Raw genomic sequence first — 26617 nt, 5'->3', positions numbered from 1 at the left:
GAATGTTTCTAGCTACAAGCCACTAACAAGACATGCTTCCAAGCCAAAAAAATCTAAGATTTAACAAAAAAGAAATGGTTGCGAAGAGATTCGAACTCTTGCATCTTACGATACCTGAGTGTTCCCAACTGTAAGGTTGGTTAAGATAGGTATCTTGAATCAGGCGCCTTAGACCGCTCGGCCACACAACCAATTTCGTGATTATTAGTTGAGAATGTCCACACTATAATGTAGATACCGTCTCATAAAGAGATTATATTAGAATAATCACTTGCAATATATGGCTTTACAACGGTATACAAATTATTCAAGATGTTAAAGACGTCCATGTTCATGCAAAACAGCATCTCGAAGTTGCTACGCGCATGTTTCAGCGTTCAACGACGTTTCAGAGAGGAAAAAAAAGCGTTAACCGCCGCCGTCACTAAATATACCGGTGCAACTCAAATATTATCTTCTGTAGAGACCGTCTTACTCTCTGTTGTTTCTATATAAAGTGGACCTGGTTGTCACCAATTACTAAGACGCACTCTAGTTTGGCCCTCTTTTTGTTTCGTTTGTTTTCCAATATTACTGTTGCCTGTTACTTTTATATGAAATTTCAACGAAATCGAATTTAATAAAAAATTAATTACTACTCTGTTTTTAAATCAAACACAGCGAGAAATTGTTACGATATTCGTTCATCGGGTGGCAAAACAGAGCTATTGCACCAGCAACCAAGGAGCTATTGAGAATGAACTTTGGCAATCAAACACCTACTATTGTTGTCCTTAAGGAGGGAACCGATTCCTCCCAGGGTAGAGGCCAAATCATCTCTAACATCAATGCCTGTTTGGCAATTCAAGATACGTTGAAACCAACTTTGGGTCCGTTAGGTTCTGATATATTGATTGTGACATCTAACGGTAAGACGACTATCTCCAACGATGGTGCTACAATTCTTAAATTATTAGACGTTGTTCATCCAGCAGCGAAGACACTAGTTGACATTTCCAGAGCTCAGGATGCTGAAGTTGGTGATGGTACCACAAGTGTGACCATTTTAGCTGGTGAATTGATGAAGGAAGCAAAGCCTTTCTTAGAAGAAGGAATCTCTTCTCATATTATCATGAAGGGTTACAGAAAGGCAGTAGAACTGGCTGTAGCTAAAATCAATGAAATTGCGGTTGATATTTCCAATGAAAACAATTCAAGAGATTTGCTAGAACGTTGTGCTAGAACCGCGATGTCCTCTAAGTTAATCAATAATAACGCTGATTTCTTTGTGAAGATGTGTGTGGATGCAGTGTTAACATTAGATCAAGAAGATCTTGATGATAAATTGATTGGTATCAAAAAGATTTCTGGTGGGGCTATGGAAGATTCTTTATTCGTTGACGGTGTCGCCTTCCAAAAGACTTTCTCGTACGCTGGGTTCGAACAACAACCAAAGACTTTCAAGAATCCTAAGATCCTTTCTCTAAACGTTGAATTAGAACTAAAGGCAGAAAAAGATAATGCAGAAGTGAGAGTTGAACATGTCGAAGATTACCAAGCTATCGTTGATGCTGAATGGCAAATCATTTTGGATAAGTTACAACAAATTGAAGACACAGGTGCCAACATCATTTTATCTAAATTACCAATTGGTGACTTGGCCACTCAATATTTTGCTGATAGGAACATCTTCTGTGCCGGTAGAGTCGCAACTGAAGATATGAACCGTGTTATCCAGGCTGTCGGAGGCTCTGTGCAATCTACCACTTCTGACATAAAACCAGAACATCTAGGAACTTGTGAACTGTTTGAAGAAGTGCAAATTGGTTCTGAACGTTACAACCTTTTCAAAGGATGTCCACAAGCTAAAACCTGTACGTTGCTACTTAGAGGTGGTGCTGAACAAGTTATCGCTGAAGTTGAAAGATCCCTACATGATGCTATTATGATCGTTAAAAGGGCTCTACAAAATAAACTAGTAGTAGGTGGTGGTGGTGCTATAGAAATGGAAATCTCAAAATATCTAAGAGATTATTCAAAGACCATTGCCGGTAAACAACAATTAATTATCAATGCATTTGCCAAAGCATTAGAAGTTATACCAAGACAGTTAAGTGAAAACGCAGGTTTCGACTCTGTGGAAATCTTGAACAGACTAAGAATGGCTCACAGTAAAGGTGAGAAGTGGTATGGTGTTGATTTTGACAATGAAACCATCGGTGATAATTTCAACAAATTTGTCTGGGAACCTGCTTTAGTCAAGATTAATGCCCTAAGCAGTGCTACTGAAGCTACCAACCTGATTTTGTCCGTGGATGAAACCATTAAGAATAAAGAGAGTGACTCTGCAGGAGCTAGTATGGCTCCTCCACAAGGTGCTAGAGGAAGAGGAATGCCAATGCCAATGCAATAAGTTAAATTCTTCCTACTTATATCCTGTAATTAATATACCATGTACACTACTTACTTAGAGTTTCCTAATAGTATATTGAACACTATTATCAACCACGAAGTGCCCTTAATCTTTCTGCAAGCTTATCCTCTTTTTCTTCGTTGACTACAGCAGCCGGTGCTTCCTTTACATCAGGTAAGTCAGTTAATGCAGCCGAATGTTTCAACTCTAGCCCATTTTCGTCTGCTACTTGATTCATTAGTTCGTCAACTTTATCACCATCGACTACAACTGCATCTGCGTTCGCTCCCATATCCTCATATACGTTAACGCTTGCGTCAAGGTCTTCAAATTGTTGTTCAAATTTATCCATAACCATTGTGATCTGCTGCAAGTTCATTGACTGAAGTGCTTTGTCCATCCCGCGACATACTTGTGCCATAGACGTTGATACTTGTCTCATAGTGACAGCAGTTTGTACTCTTGATGCGACTGCATCTACTCTTGATGCCAATTTTAAGAGTTGGACTCTTTCATTGCGCTTTCTGATAGCATTAGACGCATATAGTTTACCAATCTCTTCACTCTCATTTATTATCTTCTTGAGCTTATTAACCTCCTGTTTCTCCTCTTTGGCAGCCTTGGCAGCTTGTTTGTTCAACTGCTTTGCAGTGAATTTCAATTGAAATAAAGTATTCTCCAAGTTCATAGAATTGCGAGACATGATGCCGAATTAGAACGTACGAATAAAATTATCTTTCGAGTATAGAAATGTCTCAAAGCGTATTTTCCAATATTATGATCCTGTTTCACCGGGACCAGACGTCGTATTCCTCTGGAACATACTGTAATAGTAACTCCATCCTTAATCCACTCTCTCTTCTAAATTCAAGTTGAGAGATAGAAGGGCGATTTCAAGAAATCATAGTAGTGTTACCCTACCAATAATACAGTATTGGAAGAATCCGTTAGCGATTGCATATGACAGATGGGATAGTCAAACGCGGACTGATATGTTGTCATCTATGCTTATTAAAATGTGTAAGAAACGCGTATAGATATTTACACTATATAGTTATCGTACCGCATACCATGAGAATTAAATGTTTTAACGTAACAGAAATAACAGTGGATAGGAATACATGTCAAAATTTGACAGCTGAAATTTCACTGTTTTTGTTGTTGCCGATGAACTGATAGGAGTTCTTGTTCTAATGCCTTACATCTCGAATCGAGTTCAAAGACATGTCGTTTGTAGAGATCTGTAACTAGTTCTAGTTCGCTAATTCTTGTTTTCAGTTTTATTACTTCTTCTTGAGATTGCAGAATCAAAGATACGGAGGGTTTAGATTCTTCCTTTATTACCGGCGAGGTTGGAGGATGTGAATTATTCAGTATATCATTTGACAAGGTAACATTAGCGCTCGATTGCGTACATTGGTTCGACGCAGCTGATTCTTGTGGGCGTTGATTTTGTTGTGGTTGTTGGCGAACTGATTGTTGTTGAGATTGTGAATTAAAATGCAGGTTACTTGATGATGAAGACGTACTGTGAGCGACAGTGTGCTGCAGTTCTAGCGGGGGAGGAGACGTAGAAAAATATGAAGATTTACTTTCCTGTTGCATCAGTAATGGTTGAGATAGTTGAGGTTGTGGTTGCTGTTGCAGCGGCAGCTGAGCAGGAGGTAGTACGGCAGTGTTTTGTAATGACTGTTGAGAATGGTTACTCATGATGCTTGGAAGTTGAGTGCCTTGTTGTTGCTGATGATTAGAGCTCGAATTGTCTAATGGTTTCCCAACTGTTGATTGACTAAACTGCGCCGGAGGTGAAGTCTGAGACATATGTTGAGCGTTGCTATTCGATAAGATCTCATTGATGGTGGCTAGATGTGGCGGTGGTCTGTGTAAATGTGATAATCTAGGGGAATTTGGAGTTGGGAAGTCACCTGTCATGGGAGTAGCGCTAGAAACGGACAGAATGTTGGATAGATGTGGCAGTGGGTTGCCTTTGCCCTGGTTATTCTTTGGCAGGATTTTATGGAACTTCATATCCTCAGAGAGCTCAACATTTTGACTTTGCCAACTGACCTGGGGTGTTAATGGCTGCGGAAATTGCTGAGAAGTCTGAGCTTGGTGGTTTTGATGTGCATTGTCATTCTGTGTAACAATGTCATTATTCATATTGTAAGCATTGTTTTTTTTCTTCTTTGTAGAACTGTTCGGTGTTAGCAAAGCGGGGTCTTTCCTCTTCTTGTCGTTCGGACTATCGTGATGAGATGACTTCCGATTACGGGATTTGATAACGTCAGTCTTCAAACTGATAGGTCTTGGTCTCCCGTGCAACTTCAAAAATAGACCACATGCATTACACAAGACAGACCCATGCTCATCCCTACGCCAGAGCGGTGTAGTTGACGTATAACAGTTCTTACAGACAGGGTTGCTTGCAGGATTATTCGGTTTGATGTCCTTTATCGTATCATCCATGTTTCGAGCATCAGAGCCGCTTTTCCGACTAGAACTTGCACTGGAATCATTGGACCGTACTGGATACAAAACAGCAACAGGATCGGTCCTTTTCTGTTCCTTCATGTCGTTTATTATCTGATCACGACTATCGGATAAAACGGCAGGCTGATTGACCGCCGCAATCACGGTACTACTTTTTTCTTCAAGTGTCATACTTCAGCGGAAACAATCAAATGATAGGTTGCTCTTATCTCAATTCAAACAAAAAAGCTAATCTCGTACTTTATTCTTTTGAACTTCGAAACTGATCATCAATCTGTGCTTAAAAATGACCGTTTTATGATAACAAGTTTCTCAGAAGCATGAATTGTTATAGAATGGCAATCCAAAATATAGAATAAAGTAGCAAGGGTTTATGGTATGTGTCGTAAACTGAAACTGACGGAGCAGTACAAAGCTGACTCTTTTATTTTTTGTTTCGATTACTACTTCTTTGATCTTCGATTTAACCAAGTGATTAAAACAAAACCAAAATATTCAGTACGTTTTGTAGCTGATAGAATCAATGCCACTGTAAATCCCGGAACTAGCGAAGGTATGGGAATGAAGGCTGAACTAGTAACTAAAGGCGCTTATCTTGTCAAGAAACTGAGATCAAAGGAAAATTCTTCAATAGATAATTTATTTCCAAACACTCAGATCTTCTTCACAGGTTGATATGTGGTGATGAATTTTTTTTTTCTCAACTCTTAGAAGGGTTTTATCGACGATGAGCTTATGATAAAGCCGAGACTAAGCTGAAACCCAAGTGACCCCAATCTTATATGGAGTCTAATGCAATCCTGTGTTCCTTTTGACCCAACGTGACGGTATAAGATGAGTATATAGCTAAAAATGCTCAACGTTAGATAAGAAAGGTACAAATTTAAAATATCACAGGTGGCCCAAAAAAAAAAATGTATGCAAATATATACTGAACGAAAATATTCGCGATAAAGAGAGCCAATATTGATATCAAGCGAGACAGGAAACAGAAATGGCTGGAATTTTTCACATCCAGATAGCAGACACGTTGTGTCTGTCATCATAGATTATCGGGCCTTTCAAGTAGCTGAAGATTTGACACATTTCAGCAGGTATGAGTGAACGTACAGATAAGATGGTAGACCCAGCTGTACTAAATCTTTTTCGATGGCCCATATTTTCTGTTTTTGATCATCGGCTCAACCTGACGATAAGAGAACCCATGAAATATAGAATGCAATATCTTCAGCGTGTGGCTTGTAGCTAGTGCTGGAAATCTATCATGACTTCCAGGACTACTACAGAAGAATGTAATGTCCAGTTCCAAGTAATCGATGATAAATCCGGGTAACAATAATATTTCGGCCAAACAACCAAGAACGGCCCGTAGAAATGATATCTAATGCATCCGGGTAATATGGATGTTCTTGGCCTATCTCCCTCTCTTTCTCTTTCCCTCAAAATTTTCGTTTTTCCTTATCGTTGATAAGGCCACGGAATTGACTGACCTAAAAGACCACCCAGAACTATAGATCGGTTACGTGCGGGATATCTTTATCGATAAGGAAGTTTCTCTTAATCTATGGAGCTGGAGAACCGAGTCTGGGTTGTTGAGCTGAAACTTGGGTAGTATTTTTCTAGAAAAGCTGGTATTATTCTTGTTTACGATTGGATACTGATTAAAATGTGTCAATGTATCCCTAATCGTGCACGCTTTGTTTGTAATGTAGGTACAATGTAGGTCCTGAAAAGTTCCATCTAGTGAAGGGGCTGGAACTGGTATTCGGACAATCCATAAGTTCGCGAAAGGTGCACTGCTGGCTACTTTAAGGCAGCAATGGTGAAATATTATTTCTCCAGTAACGATGTACCATTACCGTATATTTACATATATTGTATCACGTCTATGTGGTTAACCAGATTTGGGCCGACCCAAATATAAAGTTCTGGGGGATCCCAAAAAAATATAAAGGCAGAGCAACGCTATGTTCTTCTTTCGAAAGAAAAAAATACAAATCACGTGATTAGTTATTTCTGTCTGACTGCAACCGCCCTCATAAATGCACACGTAAAATAAATACAGATATAAATAACACACTACATGAAACAAAACTTGGTCCAAGAGAGATGATTTAGTGTAAATCATTGCGCAGTAATATATCTGCCATTACTTTACTTGAGTGTGAGGGGATATAAGAATTGCAAACGAGAGAAAATGCTCCAGGATACTGAGTATCATGGCCAGGTCATTCCTGGAATTAAGGATGAGGCTGGAGAGTTGTCAATGAGAAGGAATCCAGGTTCGATGCAGAATGTATCTGAAAATGGACTTGAAAAGCCAAGCAGAACATTGAATGAGGCTAGTTCCCAATCAATGGATGGTGAAAGTTATACGGATGCCGAGAGTAGTGCTGCTGAAAACAGAGCAAACACTGATCAAGATACACATAATTCTGATTTTGAAGCAAGTGTTAAGAATTTGAAGTTTATGGGGGTCCCAAATTCCTCTGTTTATGACAAAAGAACTGACTCTGGGGATCAAGACGTGGAGCATGATAGTGTTGAAGAAACGAACCAGAGTGCTTTTCAGGGAAATAGGAAGTTTCGAAGGAATTATCAAGACATGTTTTGGAAGAAAGAGTTCGGCCAAGCAATAAGAAGACTATCGAAATTAACTAACGTCACCAAAAATCAATGGCCAGGAATCGGCGAAAGAGAACAATCCACTGCAACACACGAAACTATGAACGAACATGACGTTTACATACAGGATATGGCCTCTGATTTCGTCGATACTATGCTGGCAGGTTCGCCTGCTGCATTACTAGCAGGTTCGATTTTTATGAAAGATGATAATGGGGTCACTAGAGCGCCTTTGCTTCTTACAATAGTATCAATATCTGTTAAACCTCTTCCAATTCCAGAGAATTCTCGTCCTAATATCAGAAGACGTTTATCCATTGCCTCGTCTATGCACTCAGACAGATCTGTAAATCCAGATAATCCGAATTTTAAGGAAGGATATCATACAAAGTATCTACTGGAGATGGAATACGGGATCGGTGAAAATCGTTTGAAATGGGAGATAGTACGATCGTACAAAGATGTGGCATCCCTTCATAATCGCTTGAAATTAACTTCTTTTCAACAAAATACTGTTAACAAATTTTACATTGACAATAATAGATACAGCGAGATGCATTTGCCTCATTTCCCCAGATTCGACGATCATTTGAAGAAGAAAAGAGACATGTCAAATGAAAAAAATTTCAACAGTAATGCTGGAAATCATGAGCCGCCCGAAATGAATTTTACTCCAAGATCTTCCACTCAGTTATCAACTGAGAGGTATCAGTCAAAGCACTTGCGACCCTTGTTTCAGGATCAAGATGATAGCAACAAGCCAATGCATTACAGAATTGAAAGATATTTGAAACTCTTGAACGTGGCGCTATCATTGAGACCGCAAGCCAATAGATTATTCCAATTTTACGAAATGTCTCCTATCGGTACATTATTAAGCTATGAGAACGGATACCATGGAAAACAAGGATATATGTTAATAAGATCGACTGCAAAATCACAAGGCTGGCGTGTTTCACATTTTAAATTTAACGATTTCAAGGCTATGATCGAGAGACATACAACGAAATGGTTTCTGGTAAGGCATTCATATATCACTTATGTGAGTGACATCTATTCAACAACACCACTAGACGTATTCCTTGTTGATAGCAAATTTAAAATTTCATGTTCTGGTTATTCTACCAACGACTTGGAAGAAATCGATTTCGATCCATTTCAACATGACAATTTAAAATCTAAAATATCCACAAAGTTGCTGATAACTTTAGAGAATAGTGAGCGAAAATTGCAGATGATTGTCAAATCTGAATACTTAATGAAACTTTGGGTAAAATCAATTATAGATATGTCGAAGTCTACGATCTGGTCACAAAAGTATCGATTCGACAGTTTTGCTCCTGTCAGACAAAACTGTTTTTGCAAATTCTTGGTCGATGGTAGAGACTACTTCTGGTCATTGAGCGAAGCTCTAAGAATGGCTAAAGATGTTATTTTCATCCACGATTGGTGGTTATCTCCAGAATTATATATGAGACGCCCTGTGCGAGGAAATCAGAATTATCGTATCGATCGTATTTTGAAAGAAAAAGCAGAGCAGAATGTCAAAATCTTCATTGTTGTCTATAGAAATGTTGGTTCGACAGTTGGAACAGATTCTCTTTGGACTAAGCATTCGCTTTTAAGTTTACATCATAATATCCATGTAATCAGATCTCCAAACCAGTGGCTACAAAATACATATTTCTGGGCCCATCATGAGAAGTTCACAGTTATTGATAATACTGTAGCATTTGTGGGAGGAATTGATTTATGTTACGGGAGATTTGATACTCCAGACCATGTTTTGCATGATGAACAAACGGATTTAGAAGATCAGATATTTCCTGGTAAAGACTATTCCAATGCAAGAGTGTGCGACTTCTACGACCTAGATAAGCCATTCCAGTCCATGTATGACAGATCAATGGTACCTAGAATGCCTTGGCATGATGTCCAAATGATGACAGTTGGTGAGCCCGCAAGAGATTTGTCTAGACATTTTACCCAAAGATGGAATTACCTCCTACGACAAAAACGTCCTAGTAGACCTACTCCCTTACTAACTCCAGCATCAGATTTGACAAAAGATGAACTCGAGAACTCATATTTCTTCCAGGAACTTAAAGACCAATCCACTTGTGAAATTCAGGTAATCAGAAGTGCAGGTAATTGGTCACTAGGATTGAAAGACACAGAGCATTCGATTCAAAACGCATATTTGAAGCTGATAGAAACGTCTGATTACTATATTTACATCGAGAATCAATTTTTTGTGACAAGCTCTAGTTGGGATGGTGTAGTTATTGAAAATAAAATTGGTGATGCAATTGTGGACAGAATTGTCAAAGCCAATAGCGAAGGAAAACCTTGGATGGCTTTTATTGTAATTCCATTAATGCCTGGTTTCAACGCTGAGGTGGATGAAGCTGAGGGTTCTAGTGTTAGAGTTATTATGCAATGCCAATATCAGTCAATATCCAGAGGAGAAACGTCGATATTTGCAAAGCTTAAGAAATTAAATATTGATCCTATCCAGTATATTCAATTCTATTCATTAAGGAAGTGGTCAACAATAGGTGCAGATGATAAGCTAGTGACAGAACAACTTTATGTGCATGCTAAAGTTATGATAGTTGACGACCGTAGCTGTATTATCGGTAGTGCCAATATCAATGAAAGATCTATGTTGGGTAACAGAGATAGTGAAGTTGCCGTGATTGTAAGAGATAAAGAACTAGTTGAATCCAGAATGAATGGAAAGGAGTATTTGGCTGGTAGATTCCCGTTCGAATTAAGACAAAGATTGATGAGAGAACATCTAGGATGTGATGTGGACTTGGTTGAATTTATCGAAAGAAAGTTCGAGAAACTAAGAATTATGGCGCAATTGAATTCAAATACTTTAAACACCATTCCTCTCGAAGCACTCAGTAAAATGAAGGATTCCACTAAAAATGAAAGTGCTATGGTAGAGCTAGCGTTTAGAGAAATTCTCAACGAAAAACATAGTCCTCAATGGTACGAGAAATACCAAGATACAGTGGAAAATTTTGGTATAATTCAACAACTACAGACAGCAAACAATTCAGAGGATAAATTAGGAGAGTCGCTAAATGACAACAAGCCTGCACCTCTTCCTGAAAGAAAAAAAAACAGATATGTTCATGTAGATATTAAGTCTGCGTACCACTCCTTTAATTACCGTGCTGGAGAAGCAAATAGGGGCATAAGAGATAAGAAGAATATCAGTTCTGATTCAAGATTGATAAATAACTCCTTCCACGATCGCGATGTAGATGGTCACGGTCCAGACAATTGGAAGAATGTCGATTCCAAACCAGCTATTTACAACGATGTTTCCAAGCAATTAAAGGCCTGGGGCGAAGAAATTCTCAACAATACAATAGATAAAGCCACAAACGAGAGATTTTCATCCATTCTCCCGGATAGGGCAAATGTGGAAGAGTACCTAAACAGTTCCCACGTCAAATATATGAACAAATGGAAGCTTTTGAAGAGATTGTGCTACCTACAATACCTGTCCTTCAAGAAGGAGAAAGGATTGTACGAAGTTAAAAAAAATGGTGACGTAACCATTGCAAAACACAGAACTCAAAACTTTCAAGACAGCTTTGCCGACAAAGGTCAATTGGACGATGAAATGGTGGAAGGGATGCTTAAACAAATGCTACCACCAATCAGCGAGCAAACCTCCAATCTATCTGCTGCTCAATACATTGATCCATATCAGTTCGATGATCCATTATGCGAGTCTTTTTCTCAGGATCTATGGTTTACGATTGCTTTAAGGAACACTGTTCTTTTCAGAATGGTCTTCCATTGCCAGCCGGATAGTTCAGTGCAAACATGGCGGGAGTATAAGGAATTCCAAACGTTTTACAAGGGCTTTGATTCATACCAGGATAAAGCCATACAACTAGAGAGAAAAAGACTAGGCAAAACACCGGCTGTTATAGCATCGTCTCATGATGCTATGGATGCCATTGAGCGCGTTCCAAGCGAGGTAGAATCTACAAATGTCACTCTCGAAAAGGGTAAACATCTTTTCGAACTATCTGCCAGCGATATTGCAATGGACAGCGTTGATGAGGGTAATCGAGCTGTATCCAACGAAGAAAGTAAAAACTCCGAGAATGCAGATCGTCAATATAATAACCAACATGCAGCTACTGACAACATATTCAAGATGAAAATGACATCGCAGCTTCTTTACGGTACGAAAGACCGTATGTTCGATCGTGAAACTGCAAAAAAATTATTGGAACGTATACATGGCCATTTGGTAGTATTCCCAGTGGACTGGCTCTGCAAAGAGGTGGAATCTAACAACTGGTTCTACAACGTCGATAGATTACCACCAATTGATATATACGATTGATTTATTCGTGTTTGAAAGGATTAAAGTTATAATGCACGTGATCGAAACATCACGCAACCAGTACTTCTTCCCTTAAGCTTGCCTACTTACTGCCATATCTATTTCCGTATACTAAGTCCGTTTCCCACTTGTCGTAACAAGGGCTTGCTCCCCGAATTCGTCGATGAATACACTCTTCTATACCTACCTATCTTACAGAACATCTACGCTACGTCATTTTCTGAATCTCACTTCACCATATTTCTACTTTTTTTTTTTCCTTATCGCAAGAAATGATTTGATTCGAGAGGAACCACAGGACATATGGCGACGAAAATGCTTGAAAAGTTTGGCTTGATCGTTATCAGGTAGGAACAGATCAGGCGTAGAATCAATTGTAGTGGTAACCTCCCTTTGATTATGGCTTTTACTACAAACGTACCAGTTGAACTGTTGAACTTTCCCTCAGGGCAAAACTAGGACGTTAATGGCAGTAAATCAAGGAACAATAAAAATGGGTTGCTATATCAATCAGCAGTTGGTTGACTTCGATCAGATCTGATGTTATCTTCATCTGTGTATGTTCGTGTTCATCTCTTATCCATTACGTTTTGAAATTGACAAAAAAAATGTAGGGAAAAATTTCATCACGAGAATAAGGGCCCTGCATCTCCTTCTATTAGTTATCACCAAATTATATGCGGTGCATTGAATTCGTGGATCAATTGCCCAGATAATTTAAAGGGATTGTTGGACACAGGGTACAAATGTTGCTCGCATATATATATATATAAACTGGTGAACAACTAGTTTCTAATTGGCATTGGTATGACTTATACTTTTGACAACGTGCGTTTCATTTTAAGTGTACCATTAAGAGATACTCATTTTGACATACAACAAGAGAAACAGCATGGATGGAATCGATGAACACAACACAGAAGAAAACAAGCTTTAGTGAGCTTTCTTGTTTACTTCAGGGTAGTAATCATACCCATTTGAAGCATTCCAGACAGTCGTCACTGAAAACTACCAAAAGCTTATACACTGTTCCGGAGCTGAAAACAGAGGGGACAAGCCCCACGAGTAGCGAACCGAAACAGAAGGGAAATCGATTCCATTTGACTAGCTCTTCTCATCAGTTGTTAAATACCATCAGAAACAAGAAACAATCTCAGGCTCAATGTCTAGTTCTAACTGACCAGAAAGATAGAAGGGTTTCTGCATTGAGCAGAGTATCCTCTGGAGAACCCTTGAGGAAAACATTTTCGAATCCCATCAACAGATACGAATACCAGAAGACCTACGCGGTACGACCAAAGAGTTCAAGTGCTCGTTGCATACCGACTGTTAACACCAATAGTAATTCTTCCTCTTCGTCACGAACCAATTCTCCGTTAGAACCAGTTCCAGCTGTGATAACTGACTTGACTGCTGAAGAAACTTTCAAAAAGCCTATCAACGAGAACTACACGCTAGAGAATAAGTTCGAAACTAATAAATCGATTGAGTCCATGAACAACCCGAGTCCCATCAGTTCAAACCAATCACCATTCACTAAAGGAACTGCAGTTGAACTTGCTAATTCCATAAGCCGACGTGATTCTTTGACCTTGAAACAGTTCAATTCTGATTTGACAAACAATACGCCTTCAATAAATTATACTTCTAGAACGCAATTGAAATTAGACCATCTGAGAGACAAATCAGCCGAAACTCGAAACTCTATTCATGCAACAGATGATATAATTTATCTGTTAAACCACTCTGCAGACTCCAGCGTTTCGAACAATTCGCTATCACCACAGAAAGATGTTTGGAAAATCACTGCACAGGGGAAATTTTGGCTTAATTCAGACCTTTCTACCAATTTAATGTACCAGCAATTAAATTTGCAATGTAAAATGGTCGAACGGTTTAACTATAACTGCAAAAGTATCTTAGTGTCGAGAATGAGCAACATTATAAAGAAAAGAGAGAAAAAACCTGCTAGAATTAAGTCTAATGGGAAGAACTCGACTTTCCAGCAGCGACGGGAGCTATCTCCAGATTCTACTTCTTCGCTGACTTTGGAGAATTTCGTATCACTAGATGCATTAACTCATTTTGATGACTTTCCGGCTGTGAAAGATGGTGAACTGAAATCCATCCTCGTGAGGGGTAAAAAGTCGTGCGAAGAAATATGGCATCATACAGAGAGAAAGGAGTTTATAGCTTATGAGTCTCCTACTCGTGATCTCACAAACGGTAACTTTCTGTCAGCATCAACACCCTCTGATAAATCATTTGATAAACAGTATAGAAATACTTGATGGTTCCGTATTCTATTCCTATTTTAGTTCAAACGTCATTATATCTATGTATAAGGTGGGTTTTATTTATTACGTATCATTGACGAGATCTTTAATCTGTTGTATTATTTATAAGATGCCTTTTTATTAGGTTTTCCATTGATCTGAAGTTACGGTGCAAAACCTTTCATAAATGTTACATCAGGCTTCGTTATAAAAGCTGAACTTGTCAGCTAGATTGATACCGAATAAACTTAGAAGGAAGAGTAACGCCATCAGAAGACTTGGTAAAAGTATGAAGTTAATATTCTTCAAGAATGGCAACTGACTATATCCATAAAATGTCAAAATGAAATAGTATCCTAACGCGGTACAGTATAATATATTTCCAACGAAGAGACTGATCCAAGCATGTAGTTTAATGATCGGTAGCAGTAAGAACTGTAAGAAATATAGCAAACACCAAATAATCAAAAATGCATTGCAGTGAACATCAAAACAGTAAGCCCATTCAACGCTTGCACTAGACGCACTTCTAAACTTAAAAAATGAACGATTCAATATGATCCAAAAAAATGTAGCCATGAATGCTCCAAATGCAAAGAAATCTATAATGATCATGTTGGTCATCATCTTAATAAATTGGGTGAAGCTGTGGCCATAAACAATAGACCAAACCATCGAGCTTAAAGTAAGCAGACCAATTTGTAAAATGAAAAAAGAAGGATCATCCCTAGCCCATGATTCTGTCGTCTGACGTTTGTAATAGAATGATTTAAATGCAGTTCTCGGTTTAAAAACCAAATTGAACATCTCCCATGATGCTGTCTCGAAATCTAAATTCTTCGGTGATTTGAATAATCGCTTGATTACCATTGGGACTACTCCCCCGGCACGATTGGGTTTGAAGTCATAATTCGTACGAGGAAGATCGGACATTGCTTCGTTATCGGTGCTGGCTCACCTAAGGGACTACGACGTCGAGAGAATGTTTCTCTTCCACCAGTGACTGCAAAAAGAAATCTGTCTAGCAGTGCGACATCGTTCGTTTTCTCTTTAGCTTGTTTTCTTAATTTTGATATTTGAAAACAGTGAGAAGTATTTGAAGATGTGCTCCTAGTATGTGGAGAAGGAAAAGAAAGATCGAAGAGAACAGAAATGAAATCTCTTTTCTTAGTATGTAAGGAAGTACTGAGTGACCTGTTATATTATTATAGATATGTCTTACTTTTAATGCTTTAGTTTTAAATTTAAAGTACAAAATTTATTTACAGCTTATCTTTTATTGAGACATGGCTATCTGATTGTATTATACACGCAGCCGGTCAATCGAGGATTGAGTGACGTAAATGCGTTCGAAATTCTTTAACTTAGGTATCTATCAAATGGTTCACCCATTACACTTTCGACAACCTTAACTAACCCGCTTCTTACCTCGTATTCAACTTCCTCATCTTCGTCTTCCAACAATTCTGCGATGATAGGTACCAAACGAGGTAACAATACTAACCAGCCGTCTCCCACCTTAGAATAGATTAACTTCATAGATCTTACCGCCCAGAATTTCTCTCTTGTCTTGCATGACGTCTTCATGTGAGAGATCATTAGGTCGCTCATGATCTTATTATGTTCATCAACACCAGAGTTATTTGTGGCTAATGAACCAATGGCCTTCACCAAGTATTTACCAATGACATCTTCGACATTGGTCAATTGGTTAATCAAAGATTCACTTATCAGTTCGAATCTTGAGGTAGACTTCCAATATTCATCTCTATCATATTTGAAAGAAGATGTCAAGGAAATCAAAACCAAACGACGAAGGCTCACATTAACGGTCTCCTTCGAGATGAATTGTTTCAGTAGATTGTTGGTTGGTTCCAAGAGGTAGGTGAAATAAGATGTGATGATCGACTTCAAGTTTTCTTGTGTCTTGTTGTAGAACTTATAGAATGCCATTAGCCTTTCTTCTTTCGACATGTTTGTGTTTGTAACTCCTTCACCATTGAAGGCCCAATTTACTACCAAAGCAAATAGAGGTCTGAAAACCTTATCGTTCAACTTAAGGACATATACATTAGCAATTTGATGGACAGAAGCCTCAATACGGTTGATTGAATTCTCATCGAAGGTACAAATAGATCTGTATTCAAACAAGTTCAACAATAATCTGAAGAAAACAGGAGATTGTTGCGTTGCCGACTTCTTATCAATAGCTTCAACAGCAGATTCTAACATAGACAAAAATAAGGATACAGCAACTGAATTATTTGAACTTGATACATCATTTGTCCATACTTTCTGCAGTGTTTTGAAAACATCCTTTAATGGAATGTGTTCAACGATCAAGGATATCACAGATAGTCTAACAGAATCAGCGACCTCGTCAGAATGGAAAAGAATAACAAAAACATCCTGTAAATTGGATAATAAGAAGCTTGGAATCTTCTTAATCATAGAGGCAAAGAGTAAAACAATTGCAAGTTGCAATTGTTCCTTAAGGTTATTTTTGGCATTTTGGTAGGTCTTGAATATAGAAATCGCGACCGGAACAATCTTGGGGTAAAATGCCAGAGTTTTGACACCTAATGTTTGGATTAGAGTCGTGAGAACAGTTAATGAGGAGATCTCGAGTTCGATCTTCTTGGAAGTCAATTGCTTGCAACTGTTTTCCATCGATTTCACCAATAAATGAGAGTCGAGCCTATCACCAAATCTGGTAACAATTGAACTGATGGTGTTCAAAGTAACTTGTAAAATCTGGGTAGATTCTGAGGCTTTCTCTGTTGTTTCCACCAAAGTACTTAGTATCTCATTGGCGGTTTCGAAGGACTCCATGGGTTCCTCAATAAACTTGTTAGATGTCACTACAGTTAAATGATGTCTAACGGACTCATCCGTATTTCCTTGTAGTAGAGGTAGAATAGATGCGACGAAGTCCTGAATAGGAAGCAAATCTAGGACGTGTTCCAATAATCCGAACAAAATGTCTTTTAACTCTTTTTGGTCGACTTCGGCCTCGCTTTCAGAACCCGCTTCTTCATCGTTAGATCCTGCAGATGAGTGTTTATCGTATGAAAGACTATCTGTCATGTTAATTGCATTTAATGTTTTACTCAAAAGAATACTGAATTCATTTCTGACTTGGTTTTTGACCTCAATCTCAATATTTGGGTCCAGCAATGTGCTCAATATTCTTAATTTGAGGTTGCTAGATGTATTATAGTAGTCAGATTTGCTCTCTCCAATGACCTTATCAATGAAATCAAGATCGTTCTTCTTCAACACAAAGAGCTCCGACTTAGACATGTTTACTATACCATTTGAGAATAAAGTCCTCGTTGGAGCAACCTCATTCTTTGAGCTGTCCTCGTCTAAAAGTTCGACTAGATTGAATAACTCATTGAATCCGTGAAGTTGTTCAAGAATATCGAATTTACTCAAAAAAGCTTTAAAGAACTCAATGTAATTCTTAGATTCAGCGATTTTAAACTTTTCCAAGCAGTTCGAATATTGTTGAGCTATTAAGAACAAGAATGGAGCAATCACATCTGAAGGTCCGAGCTCTCTAACCAAAGTAGAGTATAGACTCACCCTTCTGTGCTTAGGAACATGGGAAAATGCAGTTGAGAAACTCATTAGAAGGAACTCTATTTCGTCAGATTTGTTCGTAACTTCCGTCGATTTCAATAATGCAGGCACAATAGTACTAATTGTTCTTTCCACAACTAGAGTGGAGAATTCATCGTCCTGACGTATCGTATGTGCACCCATGAAGGTAAAAATAGGCATGACAGAATGTAATATAGTTTCGGGAGATACTGAAGCCAATGCTCCAACAACTAATAGGAGCTTATTTTGCATTTGAGGAGATGTTGATGATCTAATGGCAGCGACTAGTATATCTGCTCTAATAGAGGGTAATTTCATACTTCCGTTGTTAGATTTTAGAGAAGAAATAGTGTTCAAAAGACAAGAGGACAGAGTTTCCTGAGCGTAAAGTACAGGCAAACCACCATCATGGTCTAAAGTTTCCAAGTCGGACAAAAGGTTGAATAAGGCATTCAATAGATTTTCGTTACTCTTTACCTTCAATTTATCCAAAGTCTCCAGAATAATAGTCATTTTCTTTAGGTGGGCTTCGGCAATTTGAGAAATATCTTGTTTCTGTAGGGCGGACTTGTTAACCGTAGACGATCTTCTTCTTCTACGTTTAGTCAAATCTGTTTGATCTTCGCTGTTTATGGTATTACTTTTCAACACAGAGACAAAAATATCTGCAGTTAATGGAAGACTTTGAAGGGTTTCTAGACCATCATATGATAGTTCTTTGTCAACTGAGGAGTCTATTATACTCTGAACAATTTTTAATTGGTTTGGGAATTTCAATGTTGGATACAAAGATAAAATTCTGTCTGCCATGATATTCGAAAGTTGTTCATATTCTGATTCCAAACAGTTAATCAAAAAATCTATCGCGAAACTGTTTTTTTCTTTTGGTGCAACAATGGCACATACCGCAGTTTCGAAGTCTTTGAAATTGGTTTTATTTTTGATGCACTTCGTTTCCCAGGAACTTCTTTCCGTGATGTATGTGGCCATAAATTGTTCGAACACCTTTGAATATGTAAAAGCATATTGTGGCACAGCGGTCAAGAGCTTTAACATTATAGTCTTCGAATAGGCGAGAGGAAGATGCAGTGCCTGGTTGCACCAAAACAGCATATATACCATGTCATTTTTGGATGGAATGACGAGGGATGAAATATCTGTACTTTCAACGATGTAATCGCTTAAAAAGTTGGTCAACCAAAACTTGCTATCTTTCGGACTTAACATTGGCACCTTTAAATTCTCTCCGTAGAGTACGTTAGATAGGAAATACTTTGCTGTGAAAGGTCTCTTGGCTATCTGTTGTAGAACCTTTTTCGTGTTGGAACGAACAGATCTAGAAATATCCATCAATGCTGTCACTAGAATAGGTACCAAAGAGAAAAGATCCGTTTGCTCATCTATACCATTGATGAATTTGCTTAACTGTGTTAGTGAAATCAATCTGAGAGCAACAGGCGAACCAGGGGATACGATGATTCTGAGCACAAACGTTATCCTGCTCTCTAAAGTAGTGAAGAAGGAGGATAAAAATAGACCTGGTTGATATCCTTTACTTACAGCTTCCACAAATAATGACAACAGCTTGACAAACTTTTCATCTTTAACAAGAAGCATAGACTCCGCTTTAGTGGAGATGAACTCTGAGTTTTTGGTCATGAAATCTTTAAATGGAACAGCTGAACCATTCGCGGTTGATGCTTTAGCATCATCTAGAACTTTAATGATATCTTCACCAGATTGTTCCGCACTGTTCTTGACGGAAAATAATGAAGTTGTCAATCTTATTTCGAAAACTTCTCCGGTCAGGTTTAGTGCTTGAAGACATTTCAAAACTAGTCCCTCGTTAATGGAAATGAAGTATTCAAAAACATCGATTAATTGTGACTTGTCCTCTAGAACTTCAGATAAATGTATCAAATCAGTGATGATAAATCTAACTTCGTATTTTTCCAACTTAATCTTCCTTAAGATTTTGACAATTTGACTCAATTTATCATGATCATATCTGATGACAGACCTAATGTATGCAGTGAAAAATTTATCTGAGGAATATTTGTTTTCATTACTCAGGAACTGTAGTAGATATTCGAATGGGAAAGAATTATCAACGAGTTTATAGATCTTGACCGGTAATTGATCCACATTACCTACACCTTTCAAGGTTTGGAAAAGTTTTGAGATTGTGACGAGAGCTTTTTTTCTAGCATCGTCTTCCTTTAAATTGGCCAAGATAGTTTCCGTAGCCGCAATGATAATGCTTTTGTTCAAAGGCAATGCGGTGGCAAGTACCGCGAGCATAGTATGAGCAGCCATTTGACAATCGCTTGAATCCGATGCCAAAAGTTTTGCGGAAATTTCCAAAATCAATGGGACCAATTTATTTAACTTATCTTCATCGTTCGCATTGAAAGCGATCACGTTAATGAAACAACATGTGGTAAATAGCAGTTGATTCGTATAGGTAACTTTTTGCTTGATAATCTTGGACAGATAATTTGAATAAAGCTTCAAGAAGTCCATATCGTTAAACAATTTGATCAACGTCAAATCGGTTGGATTCTTATCGTTTCTGACAAAATTGGTAAATGGGTTGAACAAAGGTGGTAGCTTAACGATATTGAGGATCCTTTTGAACACCGGCGTTTGGTATTGGTTCAAAGTAGATAGAAGAAGCATTTCGGCGTTATGGATATGAATTTGGAACCTACGAATCAACCATTCCGTAGCATGCAAAGCTGGAGTTAGATGCCATTTCGGCGAAATCAACATCAAATACGCATTAACTGCGTTATCCAAATCTCTAATCTGATCCTTTGTTTGAACGTTTCTATCAATGGTCACGGAAGATGCACTGAATAAGGAATTAGTGAAAACTTTGAACCTCAAGTCCAAACTCACCAAAGTATGAAACGATTCCAACGCTGTATCGTATATATACTCATAGTCCTGAGTAGCAGCAGTCTTCGGATTGTAAACCAAAGACGCAGAATGTAACTTTTGTCTTCTCTTTCTATCAAGAGCAACAGTAGCGTTATTCTGCGCTACCTGCGCTAATTGATCACGTAAAGATGACATTCTATATCGTCTCTGCCGTTGCCTGGAGTACTAGCAAGTCGAACCTGATCAAAAATCTATCGCCAGGAGATGATTGCAAAGCCAACGATTTGAACCTCATCTCATCTCATCTCATCGCTACTTTTTTTTTCTTTCACTCTTTAAAATTTTCGATTTGTTCATGCTGCGGTGAAAAGAAATTCATTTATGGTCACGTGTATGAAAATGGAGTGATACCATAAACTTGGGTCAAGTCTCCCCGTAGCTCAATATGCAAGCTACTGGTCAGTTTCCACCTGCTTTCGGATCTATTGAAGTACATACAGACTTAAGAGTTGTTTCAATACATCATGTGCCGTGCAAGGTCACACTACAAGTAATGGCTAGTTTCTGAGGAATTTCGGATCTCAGCCAACCGTATAAGCATGTTTGGCATAAACAAGGCTCATAGCAGCTATCTACTTAGCAATGCCTCAACGTTTCCATTTGAGGGTGTGTGTGAGTTGTGTGCGTTGGGCCTGCGTTCAGACTGGCTTTTCAGCAAAGGACCGGCTCATATAAGAACAAAAGAAAAACACACCTGGCTGGAGCGATGTGGTTATGCGGCGATGTCTCTGCGATTAAACTTAGATCCGAGATCTAGGCGGATGGTTCGTCCGAACCAATCTCAATGCAAAGGCTTGGGTGAACTGCAAAAATGTTTTCTTCTGGTAAACAAACTACTTTTTCGGAAGTTTGAGGCTGAGCACCTTCCTTACCTTAGTTTGCATTATGTAATTTACCGCATTATAAATTTTGTACCGTTTATTTTATATATAGGCAACGACAGGTTTAAGGAACCTTCTATCAAGATTGAATAGCGATGAGCTTAGGGGTTACAACTTGCGGAGAGATTGTTTATCCAAATAACGACATCAGTTATTGAGCCATTAATAATTCAGTCATGAAGTGTAGTACTTTGTTGTTATCTTTGGCTTTAGCTTTAGATTCCGTTTCTGCACGCGAAGGGTGCGATAAGAAATTGAGAGAGTCCTCTCATAAGGAGAAAGAGTTCAACCTAACTCGTGAATACGCTGCTGAGGTTGCTAGAGGTGTTGTTAAGTATGGTGACTTGGTTCATGTTTCTACTTTGAAGGATGGAAAGACTCCGGTGACTTTCCCAGAATACTATGTATCTTCTGATTTATGTGAGGGTGTGAATTCCACAGGTAACCCAATCTTGGTCTTGATGAACGTTTCCTCCACTTTGAGAAACTATCAGGATAACGGCAAGCTTTCTATTACCGTGGAGGACAGAAGGCCCAGACATCACGCTATGAGTTCTCCTCGTGCCAATCTTTTCGGTTCGTTGAAGAAACTTGAAACGACCAAGGCTTTGAGAGACTGTTACGGTAAAAGACACCCAGATGCCATCCCATGGTTACCTGGTGAAGAAAGTTTGGTCCATGATGGTGCATTCTACGAATTTGAAGTGGAAGATCTATACTACGTTGGTGGATACGGTTTCCAAGCTTACATTGGAGATATCGATGGTGAATTGTATCACGAATCTGAACCATTGAAGTTGAAATGGGGTAAGAAGCACCACAAGGGACATAAGGAAGATAGGGAACACGATGACAAGGGTGATGACGAGAAGAAGCAACCTAAGGATGAGAAGAAGCAACCTAAGGATGAGAAGAAACATTCTAAGGACGAGAAGAAGCATTCTAAGGATGAGAAGAAGCAACCTAAGGATGAGAAGAAGCAACCTAAGGATGAGAAGAAACATTCTAAGGACGAGAAGAAGCAACCTAAGGATGAGAAGAAGCAACCTAAGGATGAGAAGAAACATTCTAAGGACGAGAAGAAACATTCTAAGGACGAGAAGAAACATTCTAAGGACGAGAAGAAGCAACCTAAGGATGAGAAGAAACATTCTAAGGACGAGAAGAAGCATTCTAAGGACGAGAAGAAGCATTCTAAGGACGAGAAGAAGCATTCTAAGGACGAGAAGAAACATTCTAAAGATGAAAAGAAACATTCTAAGGATGAGGAGAAACACGCTAAGTCAGAAAACAGCCAGAAAGGTAGTCAGAGACATAGCGGTGAACAGCATCCTTTCGCTAATGAAGACTCCTCCGAACATGAAAATGAAAAATTCAACTTCGATGAATCTTGGGAATCTGCTAAATCTATTATCTCTAAGATACTAAACAACTATTAGTACTAGATCCTAGTTCAATTCCGAATACATTTCCTTATTTTAGACGAGTGAACAGATTTATCCATGTTCATACCGCCTTACTTTTTATAGTTCAAAATTACAGGGATCAGCAAGGTGGATTGGTTTAAATTGTAACTACTACCCCCTATATAACATACTTAATTTCTGGCAGAGCTTTTATGTTGGCATAATCCAATTTTGTCGCATTCAGAGAGAGAGATTCTATCATATATTCACGTTGGAATCATGTTTCATTTTTAGCCCTGTTTAGAATAATGATAATGATATAATAATAATATGACAATCTGAATCGAAAGTATACGTCAAAAGCTTGAGAAAGAGGGAAATAAGCGAGTGAAAGTTCAGTATTGACTACAAACAAGCAGTTGAAATGGCAATACGACACTTCAAGAAGCAAGTGCAAGAGTCTAGCGATTCTGAAAATTCGTCTTCAGACGAAAAATCTACTACAGCAAGAGATGATAATTACAGTTCGAATCCGATGAACGAATCTGAACTTCACTTAAGTACAAAAGCGAACAGCGACAGTGACAGCGGTAAAGATGGTCCAGATAGTAGTAGCAGTAGCAGTAGCAGCAGTAGTAGCAGTAGTGATGATGAGGTAACGTTACACAAGCCTGTATTTCTCAAGAGAAAGAGGAAAGATGAGCAAAATCAGCCAGAAGAGACAGGTGAGAACGGAAGTCTAGTTCGAGCTGCATATTTAGCTAAAGCTCTTCGACAGAAGCAGTATACGGAAAATATAGTAGCCTCTGAGACTTCAGATCAATCGATATTGAGTCAAATAATTGCCATTGATGACACTGATAATACTAATCCTGAACAAGAACAACTGCAATGGGAACAGAGACAACAGGCAAGGTTGAAAAGAGAAAGGCAAAAGAAGTTAGATAAGCAGTTATTAATCGAAGAACAAGAGATGCAAAGGGCATCGCAGCTCAGTAAAGTAGATGATCCTTGGCTCAAGGAATTGGACTTGAACGATGATTCCAACCTCAATTCCTTCGATTTGAAGGCATCATCACGCAATAGACATCCTGTTAATTCAAAGAAAGATATCTCTATACCTGCCCGTTTGCAGAAAGGCCAACTCCAACTAGCATCCTCCCATACCAATAACGATACTGAAGACACTGAATATGGATACATAGAAGAGTAGAAACATTTTGGAGCTACTACTGACTCACATACCAACCTTCGTTCCTACATAGCTGTAAAAGTATCTCACGTGATGCGTCATGTTTTTTTTCTTTTATTATCATCGAACATAACCAATGGAAGGAATTCCACAACAGAACAGGAACAATCATGCAACTGACTGTACCTCAAAAGATTTTAGTTTGGTATGTTTAACACAGGTGACTTCCACAATGTTGTTTCTTTTTTTTAGTTGCGGAAAGATCCCTTCAGCGGGAACGTGTTGTTTTCGAGTACCTGTGATCTATTTTGGCAAGGCAACGTTGGCTGAGTGCTAGTATTTGTGCTGTTGAAATAATATTGACTCAGAGCTTTTGAGAGTTCGTTTTAATTTATCGGACTGAGATCACTTTGAATTATCCGGAAAAGTGTTATCTCAACACAGAGTTTCATAATTCATAGATATATTTCAGTGTAAGAGTATTAAAACAACCCGAAATTGGCTTCAAGTTTTAGAAGATAAAAACTTCATTCTTTTATTTTCTGCTTAAGAACTGGGAACATCACTGCCCAATCACAACTGAACGCGTCAGCTATATACATCGACAAAAGCCATGCCTATACAACCATTGAAAAAGGAGTTGGTTTCCTTCTTAGAACCATACATGCCGGAAAATGCTGGCGTTTTGGGCGAACAGGAAAAGCCGTACGTTATTTTAACTTATGCGCAATCGTTGGATGCTCGTATTGCGAAGATCAAAGGGACTAGAACTATTATCTCTCATCAAGAAACTAATACAATGACCCATTACCTCCGTTACAAGTTTGACGGTATCATGTTGGGTTGTGGTACTGTCTTGGTTGATGATCCCGGTTTGAACTGTAAATGGTGGCCAGATGATGAGCCAAAACCAGAACATTTTGCTGAACATTCTCCAAGGCCCATAATTTTAGATCCAAACGGGAAATGGAAGTTTGAGGGTTCCAAGATGAAAACTTTGTTTGATTCTGGTGATGGTAAAGCACCAATTGTAGTCGTGAAAAAGCTTCCAGAAGTTGTAGAAGAGAACGTTGACTATTTAGTGATGCAAACTAATTTTACAGGTAAAGTGGACTGGCACGATTTGTTCATCCAATTGAAATCTCAATTCGGATTAAAATCCATCATGGTTGAAGGTGGTGGGATTGTTATCAATGATTTGCTACAGAGACCACACCTTATCGATGCCCTGGTCATCACCGTTGGTGCCACCTTCTTGGGTAGTGAGGGTGTTGAAGTGTCTCCTCTTATTGAAATTAATTTGAAAGATATCTCCTGGTGGAAGGGAACAAGGGATAGCGTGTTATGTTCACGTCTTGTGAGCCATTCCTGATCTTTACCTGTTTTCCTAAAAATTCGAATTCTTATATCAATGAACTCTCTTAATTCAGACATGCTATGTTCAAAACGTGATTAATCATTTCCTTAAATAATTGAAAAAAGAATCGTAATTAGATTATGATATCCCCTGATGGGTTCTCATACGAAGAGTGTGTTTAAGGCCCTATTAGTTTCTCTTGCTCTAATTTGGTCTATTATTATACACACGCATTTACTTTACTTAGGGTTGGGGAATGGCTCTTTTTAATTGCTCTTATAAACAGATTCTGTAACTTGCGTAACGTCCAGAAGTTTCAGACTTTCTAATAATTTTTATAACCTCGCCTCTTTTCAAACCAAGGTATAATGCTACTGGGTCCATTCTTTGGATTCTAGGCAATTGAGATTCCTTTAATCTATATCTTTTTAATAATTCCTTCTTTTCAGCCTCACTTAACCTGATATGCTTTGGGACTAGTTCGTGATGTGTAATATTGACAACCAAAGATGCTTCTGGGAAAGTCTCGATGACTGCTGGTGCTGCAGTTGGTAAAATCTTGTTTGCACTTGGAGTAATACCACTTTGATAGATGAATATACCAGTTTGGAAGTTCTTTTCCGTAATATGAACCACAAAATTCTTCATCGTCTTCACACCAACAGATGCTTCATCACAGAATTCCACCCATAATGAACCCATCTCAGGAAATTTTTCTATTGATTCTTCGGTTGGATTGGACTGGAAAGACATCATCTTACGTTGTGGCTTGCCCATAGAATCACAGTATTTAGCCTTAAAATCTTCTAAACTCAAATCTATTTCCTCCTGGGTAATGAAATATCCACGGTCCCTAACCATTTCCTTCACCGTTTTAAAAGCTCTCCATAGCCTGGAAATGTTTCTCTCCTGCTCTTGATCCATTGTTACAAAAATTGTGCGTCACTTGCCTTTGATATCTTATGAAACTAACTTTTTCCGCTTGAAGATTAGTTCGTATTAAATTCTAAAATGCACAAACAAGTACTAAGAACTCAATTATCGATATGCACAAACAAGTACTAAGAA

The 26617-nt window shown here is 38.5% G+C and overlaps 11 protein-coding genes and 1 non-coding gene across 12 annotated transcripts; 6 read left to right on the top strand and 6 right to left on the bottom strand.

The window, feature by feature from the left end:
- Window positions 1–75: 75 nt before the first annotated feature.
- Window positions 76–191, bottom strand: KLLA0_F21362r. The gene is made up of 2 exons: window positions 153–191; window positions 76–120 (listed from the first exon to the last, which is right to left on the bottom strand). It is a non-coding gene; the product is annotated as a tRNA-Leu (tRNA).
- Window positions 192–736: 545 nt separating this feature from the next.
- On the top strand, window positions 737–2392 carry CCT7 (chaperonin-containing T-complex subunit CCT7; the record flags this gene model as incomplete). The annotated part of the gene is made up of 1 exon (XM_456038.1): window positions 737–2392. One exon carries the CDS (start codon window positions 737–739, stop codon window positions 2390–2392), a length of 1656 nt encoding a protein of 551 aa, XP_456038.1.
- Window positions 2393–2480: 88 nt separating this feature from the next.
- Window positions 2481–3095, bottom strand: DID2 (Did2p; the record flags this gene model as incomplete). The annotated part of the gene is made up of 1 exon (XM_456037.1): window positions 2481–3095. One exon carries the CDS (start codon window positions 3093–3095, stop codon window positions 2481–2483), a length of 615 nt encoding a protein of 204 aa, XP_456037.1.
- Window positions 3096–3538: 443 nt separating this feature from the next.
- Window positions 3539–5053, bottom strand: KLLA0_F21296g (GATA-type transcription factor; the record flags this gene model as incomplete). Its single annotated transcript, XM_456036.1, has 1 exon — window positions 3539–5053. One exon carries the CDS (start codon window positions 5051–5053, stop codon window positions 3539–3541), a length of 1515 nt encoding a protein of 504 aa, XP_456036.1.
- Window positions 5054–7079: 2026 nt separating this feature from the next.
- SPO14 (phospholipase D) lies at window positions 7080–11888 on the top strand (the record flags this gene model as incomplete). The annotated part of the gene is made up of 1 exon (XM_456035.1): window positions 7080–11888. One exon carries the CDS (start codon window positions 7080–7082, stop codon window positions 11886–11888), a length of 4809 nt encoding a protein of 1602 aa, XP_456035.1.
- An 896-nt stretch (window positions 11889–12784) lies between these two features.
- On the top strand, window positions 12785–14179 carry KLLA0_F21252g (uncharacterized protein; the record flags this gene model as incomplete). Its single annotated transcript, XM_456034.1, has 1 exon — window positions 12785–14179. The coding sequence occupies one exon, from the start codon at window positions 12785–12787 to the stop codon at window positions 14177–14179; it is 1395 nt and encodes a 464-aa protein (XP_456034.1).
- A 180-nt stretch (window positions 14180–14359) lies between these two features.
- Window positions 14360–15097, bottom strand: GMH1 (Gmh1p; the record flags this gene model as incomplete). The annotated part of the gene is made up of 1 exon (XM_456033.1): window positions 14360–15097. One exon carries the CDS (start codon window positions 15095–15097, stop codon window positions 14360–14362), a length of 738 nt encoding a protein of 245 aa, XP_456033.1.
- Window positions 15098–15523: 426 nt separating this feature from the next.
- On the bottom strand, window positions 15524–20848 carry UTP10 (snoRNA-binding rRNA-processing protein UTP10; the record flags this gene model as incomplete). The annotated part of the gene is made up of 1 exon (XM_456032.1): window positions 15524–20848. The coding sequence occupies one exon, from the start codon at window positions 20846–20848 to the stop codon at window positions 15524–15526; it is 5325 nt and encodes a 1774-aa protein (XP_456032.1).
- A 922-nt stretch (window positions 20849–21770) lies between these two features.
- On the top strand, window positions 21771–23033 carry KLLA0_F21164g (uncharacterized protein; the record flags this gene model as incomplete). Its single annotated transcript, XM_456030.1, has 1 exon — window positions 21771–23033. One exon carries the CDS (start codon window positions 21771–21773, stop codon window positions 23031–23033), a length of 1263 nt encoding a protein of 420 aa, XP_456030.1.
- Window positions 23034–23424: 391 nt separating this feature from the next.
- SPP381 (U4/U6-U5 snRNP complex subunit SPP381) lies at window positions 23425–24213 on the top strand (the record flags this gene model as incomplete). Its single annotated transcript, XM_456029.1, has 1 exon — window positions 23425–24213. The coding sequence occupies one exon, from the start codon at window positions 23425–23427 to the stop codon at window positions 24211–24213; it is 789 nt and encodes a 262-aa protein (XP_456029.1).
- A 592-nt stretch (window positions 24214–24805) lies between these two features.
- Window positions 24806–25564, top strand: RIB7 (2,5-diamino-6-(ribosylamino)-4(3H)-pyrimidinone 5'-phosphate reductase; the record flags this gene model as incomplete). Its single annotated transcript, XM_456028.1, has 1 exon — window positions 24806–25564. One exon carries the CDS (start codon window positions 24806–24808, stop codon window positions 25562–25564), a length of 759 nt encoding a protein of 252 aa, XP_456028.1.
- A 261-nt stretch (window positions 25565–25825) lies between these two features.
- RPB5 (DNA-directed RNA polymerase core subunit RPB5) lies at window positions 25826–26473 on the bottom strand (the record flags this gene model as incomplete). Its single annotated transcript, XM_456027.1, has 1 exon — window positions 25826–26473. The coding sequence occupies one exon, from the start codon at window positions 26471–26473 to the stop codon at window positions 25826–25828; it is 648 nt and encodes a 215-aa protein (XP_456027.1).
- Between the last annotated feature and the right edge of the window lie 144 nt (window positions 26474–26617).

The sequence above is a fragment of the Kluyveromyces lactis genome, assembly GCF_000002515.2.
Source record: "Kluyveromyces lactis strain NRRL Y-1140 chromosome F complete sequence".
In the NCBI taxonomy this organism is placed as follows: domain Eukaryota; kingdom Fungi; phylum Ascomycota; class Saccharomycetes; order Saccharomycetales; family Saccharomycetaceae; genus Kluyveromyces; species Kluyveromyces lactis.
Note: the sequence above shows the minus strand (reverse complement) of the source record. Positions and strands in the feature narration are given on the sequence as shown.